Source organism: Lactuca serriola, chromosome 5 (assembly GCF_051521515.1).
Source record: "Lactuca serriola cultivar US96UC23 chromosome 5, Lser_US96UC23_V15, whole genome shotgun sequence".
Classification (NCBI taxonomy): domain Eukaryota; kingdom Viridiplantae; phylum Streptophyta; class Magnoliopsida; order Asterales; family Asteraceae; genus Lactuca; species Lactuca serriola.
The window spans coordinates 133,929,956-133,946,173 of NC_136412.1; the positions used below are offsets into that span (position 1 = coordinate 133,929,956).

At 33.2% G+C, this 16,218-nt stretch overlaps 1 protein-coding gene across 1 annotated transcript; it reads right to left on the minus strand.

Annotated features, from left to right (window-relative positions):
* Positions 1 to 4,111: 4,111 nt before the first annotated feature.
* On the minus strand, positions 4,112 to 13,511 carry LOC145051238 (putative formin-like protein 15b). Its single transcript, XM_078999336.1, has 6 exons — positions 13,254 to 13,511; positions 7,875 to 7,946; positions 7,652 to 7,768; positions 6,983 to 7,051; positions 6,804 to 6,870; positions 4,112 to 4,399 (listed from the first exon to the last, which is right to left on the minus strand). Exons 1-6 carry the CDS (start codon positions 13,494 to 13,496, stop codon positions 4,287 to 4,289), a joined length of 681 nt encoding a protein of 226 aa, XP_078855462.1. The 5' UTR covers positions 13,497 to 13,511; the 3' UTR covers positions 4,112 to 4,286.
* Between the last annotated feature and the right edge of the window lie 2,707 nt (positions 13,512 to 16,218).

Genomic DNA, 16,218 nt, shown 5'->3' on the forward strand with positions numbered 1-16,218 from the left:
GTGGACTCTTATTACCCCTGGGGTTTGCTGTGATTTACCATATATGTTGGCGAGATTCATGGGGAAGAAAGCGGCTAAATTTAGGCCCGGGAGTCCGATTACGGGGGGACATTTGGTTACTCGCCTTGCTAGGTCGTATCATATTTTGACCCACGAATTTGTGAGGAATCTTACCCAATTCCCGGACACTGATTTAACCATCCAAGTCCTGGGAGTTATGCGGGTAGTGGTGAATGTCGGGGGCGGTTTTGTTATACTGCCAATAAATGAGGAGCAGGAGGAGGCGCAGCCAGGGCAGCAACCGCCAGCCAGACCGCGACGTAGAAATGTGCGAGCTAGAGGAGAGATGGAGAGAGAGCGTGCTGCTCCACAGCACGTACAAGGAGTACCCACCGACCCTTTTCAGAGTCGGGTGGGAACTTATTTGGATAATCTCCGGGGGCATGCTATTTATCATACCCAGCTTACTGAGGGTATTTATTCGCATTTGGGTGTGACCTGGCCACCTTCTATGCCACCACATTATCCTTATTTTCCAACATGGGAGGAGCTTTGGCATCCGCAGAATGACGGGGCAGGACCAAGTGGAGCGCAGGGACAAGGAGATGATGATTGATTTTCTTTTCTATTTATTTTCTTTTGTTTTGTTTTAAGTAGTTTTGTTTTATGTTTGAATTTGGTTTGTGATGTAAGACTTTGTTGAACTATGATGTTACTCTTTTATTTCTTTTGGGTTGTTCCGTTTTTCAGATTAGCATTGGAATTCTCAGGAGCGTATAAGGTTAAGTCAAGAGTCGTGTTTGTCTAGTCAAGTCAAGGAAGCTTAAAGTTGTGAGTTGGAACCCACAATTAAAGATTAGTGTGGGGTACGTTAGTAGGAGAGAGGTTACAATTGGGAAGTATATTTACATAGAAGAGTCTTAACCCATACAGACACTGGTAAAGCTGCTAGGATGAATAAGGCGATGAGACATTTTTTTTGATGTTCAGTTTCCACGACGTGGGCTCCTTACACCACGTCGTGGCTCTCATACAATTTGAAGAATTAAAGCAGCCTTCTGTTCGCGTTTTCATCTATTATCACGACGTGGTATTCTTTGCCATGACGTATATCAGTTATCCTTCCCACTTTTTTTTCTTTTTCTACTTACTAGCACCCACTTTGAAGAATTGAAGTTTCGAGTCATGTTCGTGGTTTATTTACATATTCATCCAGTTCTACACCAACTTTATATTTTTGAGAGATCCGTGTTCCAGATGCATGCTATCCCAGGGGAGTCTGTTCCTTTTTCTCCCTTTTCTTTATTTTTGATTTTTTCTATGCATACAATGAGGGCATTGTATGAAATAAATGTGGGATAGGGGGTACAAAAAGTAAATTGCTAGATAATGATAAAAATTTGATGGTAGAAATTACTAGAAAATTTGAAAATTGGAATCTTTAATAATTAAATATAGTATTAATAATAAACTGTAGTTGCTAGTGTTATATGGGATGATCCGATAAAAGTTCAAATGTTTAGTTGAGCCGATATACGTTATAGTGCATTTGTGGCCTCCCTTATTTTAGTAAAATCATGGAACAAAAACATAACCCCGCTTGGTTTGAGGGGTGCAAAATGTTTAGCAGCCTAAACCTGGAATGTATCCAGGAAAGATATGTATTAACCAATAAAGGTTGAAGTAAAGCGCCCCTACTTAAGCATCTAGGTTTTGATTGAAAAAAAAAGTGAGATACATGTGAAGAAAAAAGAGGAATTACCAGAAAAGTTGAAGAATTTTGGAGTAATTAAAGTGTGAATTTAAAGATCAAAATTCCAAAAGTTCAAAAATTGAAGATTCCATAAATTAGGGTTTCCTTGTTTGATAAACTTAATAGCCTAACTATATAAGAAACCCCTAATGCCCCAAAAACGTGGTGAAGTGATCCCTAAGAGTTCTTGGACGTTTTGTGCCTTCTCTTACTTCTCTTTGTTCATCTTGTTGCTCATGGTGTTTGTGATTCCAAAGCTTTAGGGTTTGCATGAACACCATAGGATTGATGAAGTGTACAAAACCCATCAACGTCCTGAATCCCCTTGGGCACGTAGTGGAAATGCAAGGTCATAACAACCAACATGCAGGACATTGACACGTCGTGGACCCTGCTTATCCATGTCATAGAAATGCCAAGACAAAACAGTCGTGATTTTGAGCATCGCCACGTCGTGGCAAACCCTAGGCCATACCTTGGCTACTGGCAGAATGCCAAAATCTCCATTAAGTGCTTAATTTCATCGGACCAAAGCCTAAAACATTAGATCTAGTTGTTTTTACTGACTTAATGGATAAATTTTCAAACTTTATCCATTAGGACTCCATGCCAAATCAAGATCCATAACTCTAAGTTCTTGATAGAATAAAACCTTTTGTAAAATATGCATAGCTTCAAAAACAAGATCAAGATGCAAACTTTCCCAGTCCAACAAGATTAGTAGATGATAAAATAAGCTCAAGAGGTGTTGGAGTTCAGCCCAAGCTTACAAGGATCAAAAAGGGACATAAATGATCAAACTACAATAGCTAGCAAACTAGAGGTCAAGATGGATGTTGTTTACTCACAATGGTAAATAAATGAAGTCCATTTACTAGATCTACACGTCAGCTCTTAACCAAAACACTTTGCAAGAAACTTGGTCTTCAAGCTCCACACCAAAATATGAGAAAATGGTCTTCAAATGGCCAAGAAACACCAAGAACACATAAAGAGGGCTAAGGTTTTCAAAATGGAGAGGTTAGAGGCTGAAAAGGGTGCCCTAACATGGAGTTAAGGTGCTTAAACATATAAGAAACCCTAAAAATCCATGGTCTTAACGTTCACCACGTTGTGGCCATTTTATTGCTAAGTCGTGGTGCCTACCCAAAATACACATTCTCCATCTTGTATGCAACGTCGTGGCACTCTATATGCCATGTTGTGGCATATGGTTTTCCTTAAAAACCATTCATTTGACTCCCTTATACTATCCACTAATCTATTCTGGGAAAACAGTGTTACAACAAACCTTAGGAGAGGGGAGGAAAAATCAAAATTTTCAGTGACCCTAGAAGGGTTGTGAATTTAGTCGATTGAGAGGAAATGGAAGAGGGAGCCAAAATTTCAAAGGAGAGAAAGAACATCTTGGGTTTTATCCCTAGCTCCCCATGTTGTAGTTGCTTAATCCTATAACAATTCAAATAGCCTGATAAGGGTTATCCTTAAAATCATCCCTTATTGTTAAGGGTTCTGGAATGTTCCAATTAATTAAACTTATAATTAATTAACATTCAACCCATTTAATTAACTAATTCCAAAATATTTTCTAATTAATTTATCATATCTTGAAAAATTAATAAGCTAGTTTCTCCTAAATTATGTTTCCTTTTAATTTCTCAAATGACTCTTAAGGAAAACCCAAAAGGACCCTATTATTACTAAAAATATTAAAAATAGTTATGATTTGGATACTCTTGACAACATTTTCTTCCACTTTATTCATAATGTAGATGTAAACAAAAAAGTAAGCCTGATATATTGCAACAAAAACCAACAAGAGTAGCTAACTTGTTTCTAATTCCCCAAGCAAAACATCATTTTTGTAGGTTTCAAGTGAGAGTAAGTGTTTTTAATGTCGGGGATTTTGAGAAATGTTTCAAAACTGAATTGCAACTAATTGGTCTTATTAGTGAGTTTGTTTTTTTGGTAGTATGGAAAATGATGGGGTTTACCTCTTGGTAATTTTTATTTTTTCATTATAAATGGATTGGTTTACCTTTTCATAATTAACATATAGGTTATGGTTGTATCGCCTATATTTCTGTCCTGTTTTGGCTCTCGTATAAGAATAGAGGAAGTGAAACATGCACTTATTGATGATACTTTATTTGTATTATCGTTAATTCGGAATACTATATTGTTTATTTGTATGGTTCAAGTTATTAAATATCACATAGCATACATTTTATATTCTTGTACAACTTAAGTTTATCTACATGAAAAAAAAAAAAAAAAACATTATTATGTGTCAATTATGTGCACATATGAAGATCAATGAGTAATATAAGCACGAAAATCAAGAGAATAAACAACATAAAGAGTGTAAAGATTTACGGTTTTATTAATGATTTCACATGTTGGTCAAACCTTACTATCTTATTTATATTAATCCGAAAAAACTTAAGAACTTTGCACTAGCTTAAGGGTTACAGAAGTAAGGCATTGATTGCTATGTTATGACTTTCTTTTGGTAGAAGTTATAATTGTTGCCTCATTCTTCATCACCATTTGTCTCCAATTTCATCTTTCTAGCATCAACCTTCATTTTATTATGATTGTGTGCTTTCTTGAAGATCTCGATAAAATTCACTAGAGAAGTTATAACTGTAAAAACAAACGGAAAGAATCATGATAGATCCTTCTACAAAATAAGAAAGAACAATTTAACCACATATTATCTAATTACTTGAACAATAACAAAAAAACCCAGCTCGACTATTCTTAGTTGGAGAATAGATATGTTGTTATCTTTTCTTTTTTTTAAATTTAGATTCTTGCGATACACTATTATTAGAATCTAGTTTGTTTCTTTACAGAGCTTGGAAAAAAGAAGTATTCGTGGTGACAATGAAACATGCAAGAGAGGGTGATTATATATATATATATATATATATATATATATATATATATATATATATATATATATATATATATATATATATATATATATATATGACGAAGCTAATTTTGTAACATGTAGGGATGAGTTTTTCTCTACTAAATTGTTCTCATATTATATTGTTCATAAAATTATAACTTATATATTATTGTAACATTATATATTTTATGAATACATTGGTGTAAAATGTATTAACAATATTATTTTATAATATTATAATATTTCATATATTATATTTTTTGGAAACATAGAAAATCAAAATATTTCAATACAAAAAATATAGTTTCATAGTCTCACAAACACAAGTATATATATATATATATATATATATATATATATATATATATATATATATATATATATATATATATATATATATATATATATATATATATATATATATATATATATATATAAGTAAATTATTCAAATCATCCTTATGGTTTATTCAAAATTGCACATTTGGTCTCTAATTTTTTTTTTTTGCACTCAGATCGTCCATGTGATATGATTTTTTTGCGTGTTTCGTCCCTTACATACATAAAGTTAGAGATGATTTCGGTAATTTACTCTCTCTCTCTCTCTTTATATATATATATATATATATATATATATATATATATATATATATATATAAGTTTTGGTATTAAAGCTATTAATCTACGTCGTTTTGTATGATAATTGATTAGCCTTATCAAAATCATGTATCTTAAAATATCACATCAACTATAAATTCTTTAGTTTTCTTTTCCATCCTTTCTAACATTTCTTTCTTTATTTTTTAACTAGTTGTGAGACCCATGTATTATATGAGTTAATTTAAAAAAAAATTAAATATAAAAGTTAAAATATTTGAGAACTTTGAATTTATAAGAAAATAAAAAAAATATTACAATTGAAATGTTTCTTATCTTTTAAATTTAAACAAATAATTAAAAAAAAAAACTAATGAGCCTCAATTTAAATTTTTTGAAATGAAAACGTAAGTTTATTAATGAAATTGATATCCATTTATTACCATATTTATTTAATTATTATATTTAAAATATTATGTGGAATTTAATAAAATATAAAAACTAATAAAATAACATATAGAAAAAAAATAATTCAAAATAGCCACAAAATGACATTTGGCAAATTAAATGCAAGGTTCTAAAAAACTCGTCATGGCTCCGCCATGGCTCACCACGACTCCAAGGCATGTAGTTGCCGCCGAGCTTTGACAAATTGCCGCCTTAAGTCATATATGTATATAAAAATGAATAATAGTAGAAGACTTGTATAAAATTATTAATTATATATAAATTTGCCGACTTATGACACGCCTTACAAACGACGTGACTCGCCATAGCTCGAAAAAGCTTGAGGCTTGACATTGCCGCCAAGTCACGCCTTACGTTATTTAGAACATTGATTAAATGAGAGTTTGACATGTAGCAAAAAACATTCATTTATTAGAGTAGATAAGATCACTCATTCTCTCTTCCAAGTGTGCTCGTTTTAAAAATCAAGGAGTAAATTTTTGGCATGATAGATTAAATTAGAGAACTTTTAGTACGAGATGTTTTAGGATACATGATTTTTTTGATGGAATTTGATTTTAATACAAAACCACGTAGCTTATTGATTTTAATAACTATATCTATATACTTAACAACATTATATTTGCTTTTCCATATTAATGGTATATGTGTTGGATGATCTAATTTTTCTTCTAACATAATAACATCACTCGTGTGACACTGCTGTCAACACAAAATTAAGAGGCCAGGCAGGTATATATAGGGTCTATTAGATAGACTTTGATTGGCGTGATTAGTTTTAGTCAATGTAAATGCGAAACGAACTCCAACAAAATCCCTCTACACTTGAATCACTAGTCTTATAAACCATTTTTCTGACTAAAACTGATAACGGCGACAATATTCTATCCAAGTTGCCCTACATATACATACCCTTTTACTTTTCTGTTAATAGCAGTGTCACAAGACTTCTCTTATTATGTTGTGATACAAATTATATCATGCTACACATATACCATTAATAGCTAATAAAACCTTTCTTTATACTTTGAGAATCACGATAGTGCCATTAAAAACTACAACAAACCTTGTCTCCATGAATAATAATCTGGATCCTCTCCAAAATATATGACAAGTGACTCTATGTCCAGATACTGCAAGACATGTATTCTTGTTACAAAGTAAATTAATACTTTTCTTGTTCATTTCTAAATGATGTTAGAGTGAACATATATAATAATTAAAGGACTTGATTAAAAGACTTACCACTTCATCAAACAGGGAGATCAAAGATGGGAGTTTTGCATCAGCACTATCAAGAAATGGCCTCAAGGCCTGGAGAGTAGATGTAGAATTAGTGTACTTTTTTGAAAGAAAATATAGCCAATATTGAAAATAGTCATTACTAATTGTATGAATTATTATCTTTCTCATGTGGACACAATATGTATGGCCTTAAACCCAACATATGGAATATGTAACACTTTATCCACACACACATCCTTAATCATACGGGGGACGTATATAATTTGGGAAAAGGAAACAAACAAAAGGTTACATATAAAGGAGCTCCTAAATCTACACTGCTTAAAATATTTAGATTTAGGATAGTACTACATATGTGAAACTTCCATTGACCCTGATAAATTACAGAAATCACACATCGTAAGAGGTTGAAAGTGTTGTTGGTCACTCACTAAAGGATCCAAATTCAGTACTCTTGATTATGGAATCCTTCAAAGCCTGGTACGAAGCTAAATAGTCTCTCCAGTTAAGAGATACATAAATGGGTTTAAAATGTTGTCAACTCAATGATTAAACCACATTAATCTAAATCATTAATTCGTTATCTTGATTGTTTAGTGTTCAGATTCATAGTTTCCAACCCATTATACTAAAGATACATGAAAATTAAGCAAACATATATTTAATTACCTTTCGAAATTTAGCAGATACGCTCCCATCACTGACTGAAGAACTGAATTCCTGCTTAACCTTCTGAAAACTATTGATTATTGCAGACTTCTCCTCATACAAATCTTTAATTTGTATCTAATGGTTTGATGTGATTACCCAAATGGAAAAAAGATTACATGTCAGCCTTAGGCGTCCACATTGCTAGGAAGAAACTCAACTAATTTTAAGGTATTAGACATACCCAATATGCATCTTGCAAGTGAGTCATATCATTGTAAAAATACAACAACTCACGCGTTTGCTCGGCAATAACCTGTAAATATGGAATAGCAGTATGTATGCACCCAAAGTCATAACATTATAAAAATGACATTCCATGATACTGAAAACATTGTTAATTTTGTTTGTAAATGATCTTTTATTGCATTCACTCATTCTTAATTTTCCTGAAATTTGTTTATGTTTTGTGTTGTAAAGTATTTTATTTTGTGAATATGTGTCTCCAAACCCACTCCTACTTTTAAATCAACACAACATTAAGGGACAAAAATGCACATTGTTTTATGTCTAAGTTGCCGATGTAATTGGATAAAGCTTGACCTTATTGCCGCTATTGAAACTTAACAATGGGATATTGGGATCCCGCTCCCGAAAGAGCATATGTGGAAAAAAAGGAGTCACCCCTTGCGCTGCACTTGCACCTAAGCAGTCCTTGGTCATGTTTTTTTTTATTATTAATATTATTAAAACATCTTATTGTACTTTTGTAAAGCATTATGACAACTACGATTCTAATAAAATTTCTATAGTCTGCATGTGGATAAAAAATGATTACTCTGAACAGTAGTGTTAAATCCTTGTGTTCTTAATTTCTCTTATGTGTTTGTATGTTTATCACATTATCAGCAAAACTAGGATAGATTTGTTGGTTTATCTATATCTATATTTATCCTTGGAGAGATAATATCCTAGCAATTTAAATACATAGTCAGAGCTCATGTACTTATAAGATGTCAAAAACTGAGGATGTGTTTAGTTGCGGAAAAATAAGCCGTTTTCCAGAAAAATTTTCAAAGAAAAATGAGAATTTTGAAAAACGCATTTAGTTTGTTTATTTTTCTCAAATTTTCACGGGAAATGAAAATTTTCCGATTTTTAAAATTACAAAGAAGTTAGAAATTTTTGGAAAACCAATAATTATTGTTTTCCATATTTTTATAATTCCAAAAGTTTTCTAAAATATAAACACGCACTCTACCCCCACCTTAACACCCCCCAACCCACCACACCCCTACCTACCCACACCTACTCCAACCCCTACCCAATCCCCCCCCCTACACACACACAACCACAAACACACATACACACAAACAAACAAACACACAGCCACACCCACCCCTACCCATACGAACACACACGCACACACACACACACAAACACACAACCATACATACCCCTACCACCACCCCTACAAACACACACACATGCAGGGCCGGCCCAAGGGCAGGGCGAGCTGGGCCACTGCCCAGGGCATCATTACGAAGAGGGGCATAACGATTTGTCTACCTCTTAAGGGCATATAAACTTTCGGCACAAATTTTGTTCCATAGGCATGAGGCATCCGACACATAGAAGCACAGAAGCGGCAAAACGCAGCTGAGAATCACGCTCAAAAATCAGAAAACGAGGAGTCGATCATGCGAAATAATCACGCCTAAAATCAGAAATCGATTGTACCGAGTCTTGCAAGCTAACGGTAAAAAAGTATTACGTTTTTATTCTTTGGTTATAAATCAAATTACTTGAATCCCTTACTATCAAATCTGAAATTATAACCCGAAATCAGAAACATAAATCTTATTCTTTATGTTTTGATTCTTTTCTTTCATGAATTTTGAATGCATAGTGTAGTCGTGTGTGGCTGCTCTATGCCAGTTTGTGGAAACTCAAATCTAGAAAGAGGAATCTTGGCAACTTTTCTAGTTTTATGATTTTGGTTTTATATGTTGATCAAATGTTATGATTTTTGTATTTTATTATTATAGCTTAAACCGGACGATTTTGCCCTTGATATGAGTTTGGTTGGGGACTTTATCTAGAGCTGCCGACTGGAATGTACTTTTGATCCAAGTTGGACAATTTTGCCCCTGAAGATTGTATTTGCAATTTTAAAGTGGATTTAGGAGTTGCTTGTAATCTTGCTGAGCTCTTATGCTAGTAGGTGTTATCTTAACTATATAAATGCAATTTCAAGTGCATTTTGATCATCTATTTGTACAAGTCATTGCCGTTAAAAATGTTATTTTATAATGGTTCTTCAATGTTTTTCCACTTCGCTTGGTTTTTAGTTTAATAGGATTGGAATACTTTTAGAAATTAGTCTTCGACTAATAGTCTAAATATTGATATGGAATTGAAAAACAAAAGTATTTGGGCTATTTTGTTTGGTTTTTAATTTGGTTGTTTGTTAATGGGATTACTGTATTCTGTTTAAGCTAATAGGATTAGGATTTGCGGCCATTTTTTTTTTTACTTTTTGAGTCAAGTTTATAAATTACTCTGTATCATCCAACTTCAAATCTGTTAATTTTTTTTCGGTCACTTTGTTTTGAAAGATCTAAATAAAAATTGTCTCTAAATAAAAACTTTATTAGTATTTTTGTTTATAAATTTATGTTGTGTATGGGTTTGGGGGTTTGGTATATATATATATATATATATATATATATATATATATATATATATATATATATATATATATATATAGGGGCATTCTCGAGTCTCTTTCTCCCGGGGAACGAAAAACCAATAGACCGGCCCTGAACACATGCATACACACACACACACACCCATAAACAGACACCTAACCCAACCCCCACCCACATCCACACCCTACCAACACACACCCCTTCCCCAACCCCCACTCACATCTACACACCCACAAATACATACACACACAAACACACACCCATACCCACCTTCACCCCCATAAACACACACACACACACCTACAAATACACACCTACCCCAACCCCCACTCACATCCACACCCACAAACACATACACCCACAAACACACACCCACAAACACATACACCCACAAACACACACCCATAAACACATATACACACACACAAACACAGAAGTACACACACCCACCCACCAAACACCAGTATAACAATCACCGACCTACCATCACCACCACCACTACTCCATCACCAGCATCACCACCCCCACCACCACCACCGTCGCTGCCACGGCCACCACCATCTTCGCCATCATCAACACCACCATTCCCCCCCCCCCCTTCTGCCCCCACCCCCACCCTACTCGCTACCGTTTTCTAAAAATGAAAACTCATAGAAATATATACATCTAAACACGTTTTTTTAATTTTTCTAAAACTGAAAATGAAAAATGAATAAGTTTTAACTAAACGTGTTTTCAAAATTTTCCAATGAAAACCGAAAACGAAAAATGAAAACTGAAAAGGGAAAACGAAAGACGGAAAATAAAAACTGTTTTTTCATAACTAAACGCAACCTTAAACACCCCATTGGTAGAGTGAATCTGTTCTGGGCGTCGCTGTGACTTTTCTGAAATGGGTTTTCCACCTAAAATTTCTGGGGTCTCTCTTCATTTTATATTATAATGCATGTCAATTTATAATCGTTATTGGGTGCAAACTCGAATTCTAAATTACTATCGTTTGTTCCATGTGTATAAATATTCTCAAGGAAATTGATGATGTTCTTTGGTTGACTTTTTCCACAATTAGCATCAGATCTTGCGGGTTTCTTATTAATTTATTTAGGATTGTTGACATGCTTGATTAGTTATCTATTACTAAAGCACAATATTTCTTTCTTAGATAGGAATGCTAGATTTCCAATATGGCTTGTGTAGTTGAGGATTTGTTAATCCAAATTGATTTTACACAAGGCACTTCTGGAGTCGGAAAGGATACTTGTATGTGGAAAAAGAGGTGAAGGACCTAAACGTTTCATAACAAATTGGTATTAATAATAAGTTTTGCGTATTAAATTTGTTATTATTTGTTTCTTAATTAAATGTTGCAGTAACATTCATTAATGTGTTACATCGGCTTACAGTTTAGTGGGCTGAAGCAGCTGGAATGTAGGCCATGTGAAGCTAAAAACACATATGGGCTGGAACTTGTATATAAAAACTCTTTAATCCATCAGATGTCATGTTACCAAGCTGTTCTTCATCTTCATTCTATGAAGCGTATATTTTAGGGTTTTCTTCAAGCTCTTTAGTTAAAAGTTGTGTTGAGAAAATACTCTCCCAGATCATACATAGTGATCTGGTTAATTGCTTTCGATTACTGATTTATTTCTCTGTTTGATCAATTTAATTTTGTTAATAGGTTGTTGATTGTATCTGTTTAATCTGTAAAACTAACTATAAACTCTTTGTATCATTCAGTTTGTGTTTAGATTTCTTACTGAAATTTGTTTTGAAGTCTTAATATGTTCCATATTCATACAGTTAACATTGCTAGAAAATACATTATGAACCCGTGGAAAGGTCATCATAAGGTTGTATGGGAGATCAATCGTGGATCGAGTATGTGTTCAGTTTAGGTGGTGGAACCATTAGAGGAGTTTAGATGGTGGTGCCAATAGTTACGGTCTACAGTTGAATGTATGGCTGTAACGAAAGAACTTAAGGTGGACTACGTTTAAGTTAAGTATACTTCTAACTAAAGCATTTATGGAGGCAATTTGGTTTAAGAGATATGGGCTTTTATCTGGAAGGATATCAAGATTAACAGTTATCTCATGGTCAAACTAGGACAGACTTATTGGTAAACAACACGGCCATATAGTGGCTTTGTTTTAAATGTATTTTGTTTTAGTTGTATTTTCTATGTTGGGTGTTCCATGTAAAAGTTCTATTGTGTCTTGCATCTTACTGTATTCTTATACATTGTTTTAGCATAGTGAATTTATGTTTAGGGGGTGTTTGGATAGGAAAAAAAGAGGTGCTTATTGATTATTCCCACAATAAGCTAATTTAAGTGTTTGGATAAAATCTAGCTTATTAGGCTATTTTAATAAGCATCTCTCCCTATGCTTATTGCTTATTGCTTATTCCCACCACAAATACGCTATAAGCAATAAGCTAAAAGCTAATCCAAACACCCCCTTAATTCTATTCTGCTTGAATCAGTACCATTTGCTTGTCAATAGGGGCGGACGTAAGATTTCATAGTAGGGGTTGCACGGGAAAATTAGGGGTTGCACGATAGTAGAAAAAATAAAATTTTTAAAAGATTTCGAAAAATATTCCACTGCGGCCGGAAAATTTAGGGGTTGCCGGTGCCACTGCGGAACCCCCCTAAATCCGCCCCTGCTTGGCAAGTATACTAGTTATTAGGAAATAGATTTTCTCTTGTTTGACTATCTTGTGGTCCAGTGTGATCGATTTTGTGACAAACTTGATTTCCCGATCTATTGAAAGATTGTTTCGGCAACCAGAAGTTACTTTTATTTCAAAGGATTTATGTGTGGATGCTTGGTTAAGTGGATATTACTTATAGCTATCTTTTTAGTAATTAAGTGATATATGATCAAAATTAAGAGTCAAGGCTGTACCTTACATAAGAAATGCAACAATGTGATGTTCTTGTCTCTTGCCCATGTATAACCCAATCTCTCAAGGCTGCCTAATTTGAATCCTTGGGCAGATCCTGCAACATAGATGATATAAGTCATTGCATGAAACACGGATAGGAAATATAACCTCCGATATATGAAGATATTTAAGAAATGGCTTTTTGTTGTACCTTGAGCTATGCCAGCATTTAATTTGTTCCCTAACATGAGAATTATCTGCATTATCTTAGCCAGCTTTGTTGATTCCTTGATCTAAATTTTGCAGATGAAATTAAGACTTTGCAAAGTAGTGCAAGTATATATATGTTCATAATATGAGGGGTGCATCAGGGTAGCCAAATAAAGCCAACATGATACTTCCTCATTTAAGAGGGTATGAGCTCTAGTGAATTAAATATTAAATACCTAGATGAAACTCACCTCTTTAGTAGCAACTTTGATAATATTTAGGTTGTCTCTAAAATTGTTAACCTGCGATTTTTTTGAACGAAAAAACATAAACAAGCTAAGCCAGACATAAATCTTTTGTCAAATAGCAAAAGGATTAATTTTGTGAGAATATTCACCCTGCGGCTAAAAGTGATTGCAAATGCAAATACTTGTAGTTTTGAATTCATCCTTGGAATCTTCGCACACTCCAAGAAGAACTAAAAGGATAAGTAAATGTGTTATCTAAGGTGCGATTATATATATCTTTCTGCAATGAAACTTCCAATCTATGATTAAAAATACCTTTTCACACTCTCCAAGTATTTCCTTGTCTCCCGCATAGTTCTGAGATGTAGAAATATGATTGCAGATTACGTATAACTCTAGCCACTATTGTTAGGATTAAGGATCGAAAAAATAACATGCATGATAAAGATGAGAAGAAAAATAAAGAACATAAGGAGGTTCATGCAATCAAAGTGTGGATCAGAGATCTTATTAATGTGGTCAATTAGGTTAGAGGGAGTGGCCTCACCACCCCTCTCGCCAGAAGAGTCGCCAAGCAATGTTAAACCATTCCCTTAAGACTCGCTAGTTGAGTCGCTAGCTATAGGTCGTAATGGACTCAACGAGAAGAGAGAGAAAAATTATTAGGTTGTTATTGACTGTTTACCTTTTGACTACAAAACTATTGGTTGTTTGCTTTTTTCTGTTCTTTTTTTCTTTTTCAAAATAAAACCTATTTAAAATCAAACACTAACACTCCCTATATTTTTATGCTATACATGGTAAGTCAATGTGTCATAAAAAGAGCTAAAAAATCCTAGGTGACAATATGTTACGAGTGTTAACACTCCCTCTAGCCTTAGAGATATACCCAATAATAACTACTCAAGATGTACACAATAAGCATGCCGACTACACACTAAGTGGTATATGTGCATTTTGAAAAGAAAAAAAAGGTCAAACCACAAAGACTAAAAAAGTAACTATTTTTGTTTACATTATGCCATAAAAAACTAAATCTGAAATCTACATTAAAGATGATTGGTCCTGAAGATTTAAATATCTTCAACTGCTGAGGACAAGTCAGAAAAAATAGTATTTATTACTATATATATATATATATATATATATATATATATATATATATATATATATATATATATATATATATATAGTTAGGTTCAAATGTTTTCACTATCTATTGTGTGCATGTATCATTGATTCTGGACCAATCATTTTAATTATTTTAAGAAAATAATTAATACATATTAAATGTTACAGATGTAATTAATACCATTATATCTTCAACATGTAATATGCATTGATTACTTTCTTAAAATAACTAAAATGATTTGTCCAGAATCACTCATACATGCACACAATAGATAGTGAAAACAAAATAATTTAACCATATATATATAATTTTCCATCTAATTTGTTACGTACGGATATATTAGAAAGAATACAAGCTAACACAGGAAAGAAGTGAGAAGTCTTTACCGTTAGCATCTCCATTTCTTCATTTGTTGGACAAAATTCATTAAGATCATAAACTTGATCGACATTCACAGAAGAATCTAACGCAAGGATGGCATTCTGAACACAAACACAACTTATTAAATAATGCTGCGCAATGGGCCCATGCATTTGGTTGGAGCCTCGTGTTTGAGATTTGTATTCATTAACGTACATTAGTAGTTTTGTATTGGCAGCCGTGTGCATCTTTGAACATTTTGTCTTTGAATGTGGTTCGTTTACTAGTGAAGACTGAAGTTCTCATGTTTTAATCCAAGTAACTAATTTTATTTGTTTTCTTATTTACCTCATGTTTTATAAATAAAATTATTTAATTTATTTTTAAAAAGTTAACTATAGTTTTGAATTTACTAAAGGTCTCAGATTCTACTTCTACTAACTAATTTAGTTTTTCGCTTTATAATTTATCTCAAGTTTGTTGAGAATAAAAAAACTGTTTATTTGTTAAAGTTAACTAGTGTCTAATTAGTTGAAATGCATGATTGTTATAACTACATACTTCGACTTTCATCAATTGCAAATTATGTCTTCGCAAAATTTACTAATTCAGTCCAAATATGTTTTTCAAAGAACCTATTTTTTGTTTTTGCCCAGGCCAAAAAATTGCTTGGTTGGACAAGTCCTTCACGCATGTTGTTTGAAAGTCTTGGCAAAAACCCAACATAGATTCCATCCCGGATATTTTTGTCATTCTCGAGGCAAACTGCAAATAGATTATACATGAAAAAAAAAGATCGGCGTTACCAAAAATACATTAAGACTAAGCCATTCTAAAACAAGGCCGGGCCTAGAAAAAGACAATCTCAGAAAACACGGGACGATCTGAGAACTTGCGGGACCGGTCTAAAAAGAACAGACGTTCTGAGATGGGTGCCCAAAACAACATTAGACCGGTCCCAAAAAAAATATGTAATTCTATACGTTTTAAAAAAATCCAAAAAAATGTCTCTAAATGTCATAAAAATAAATGATT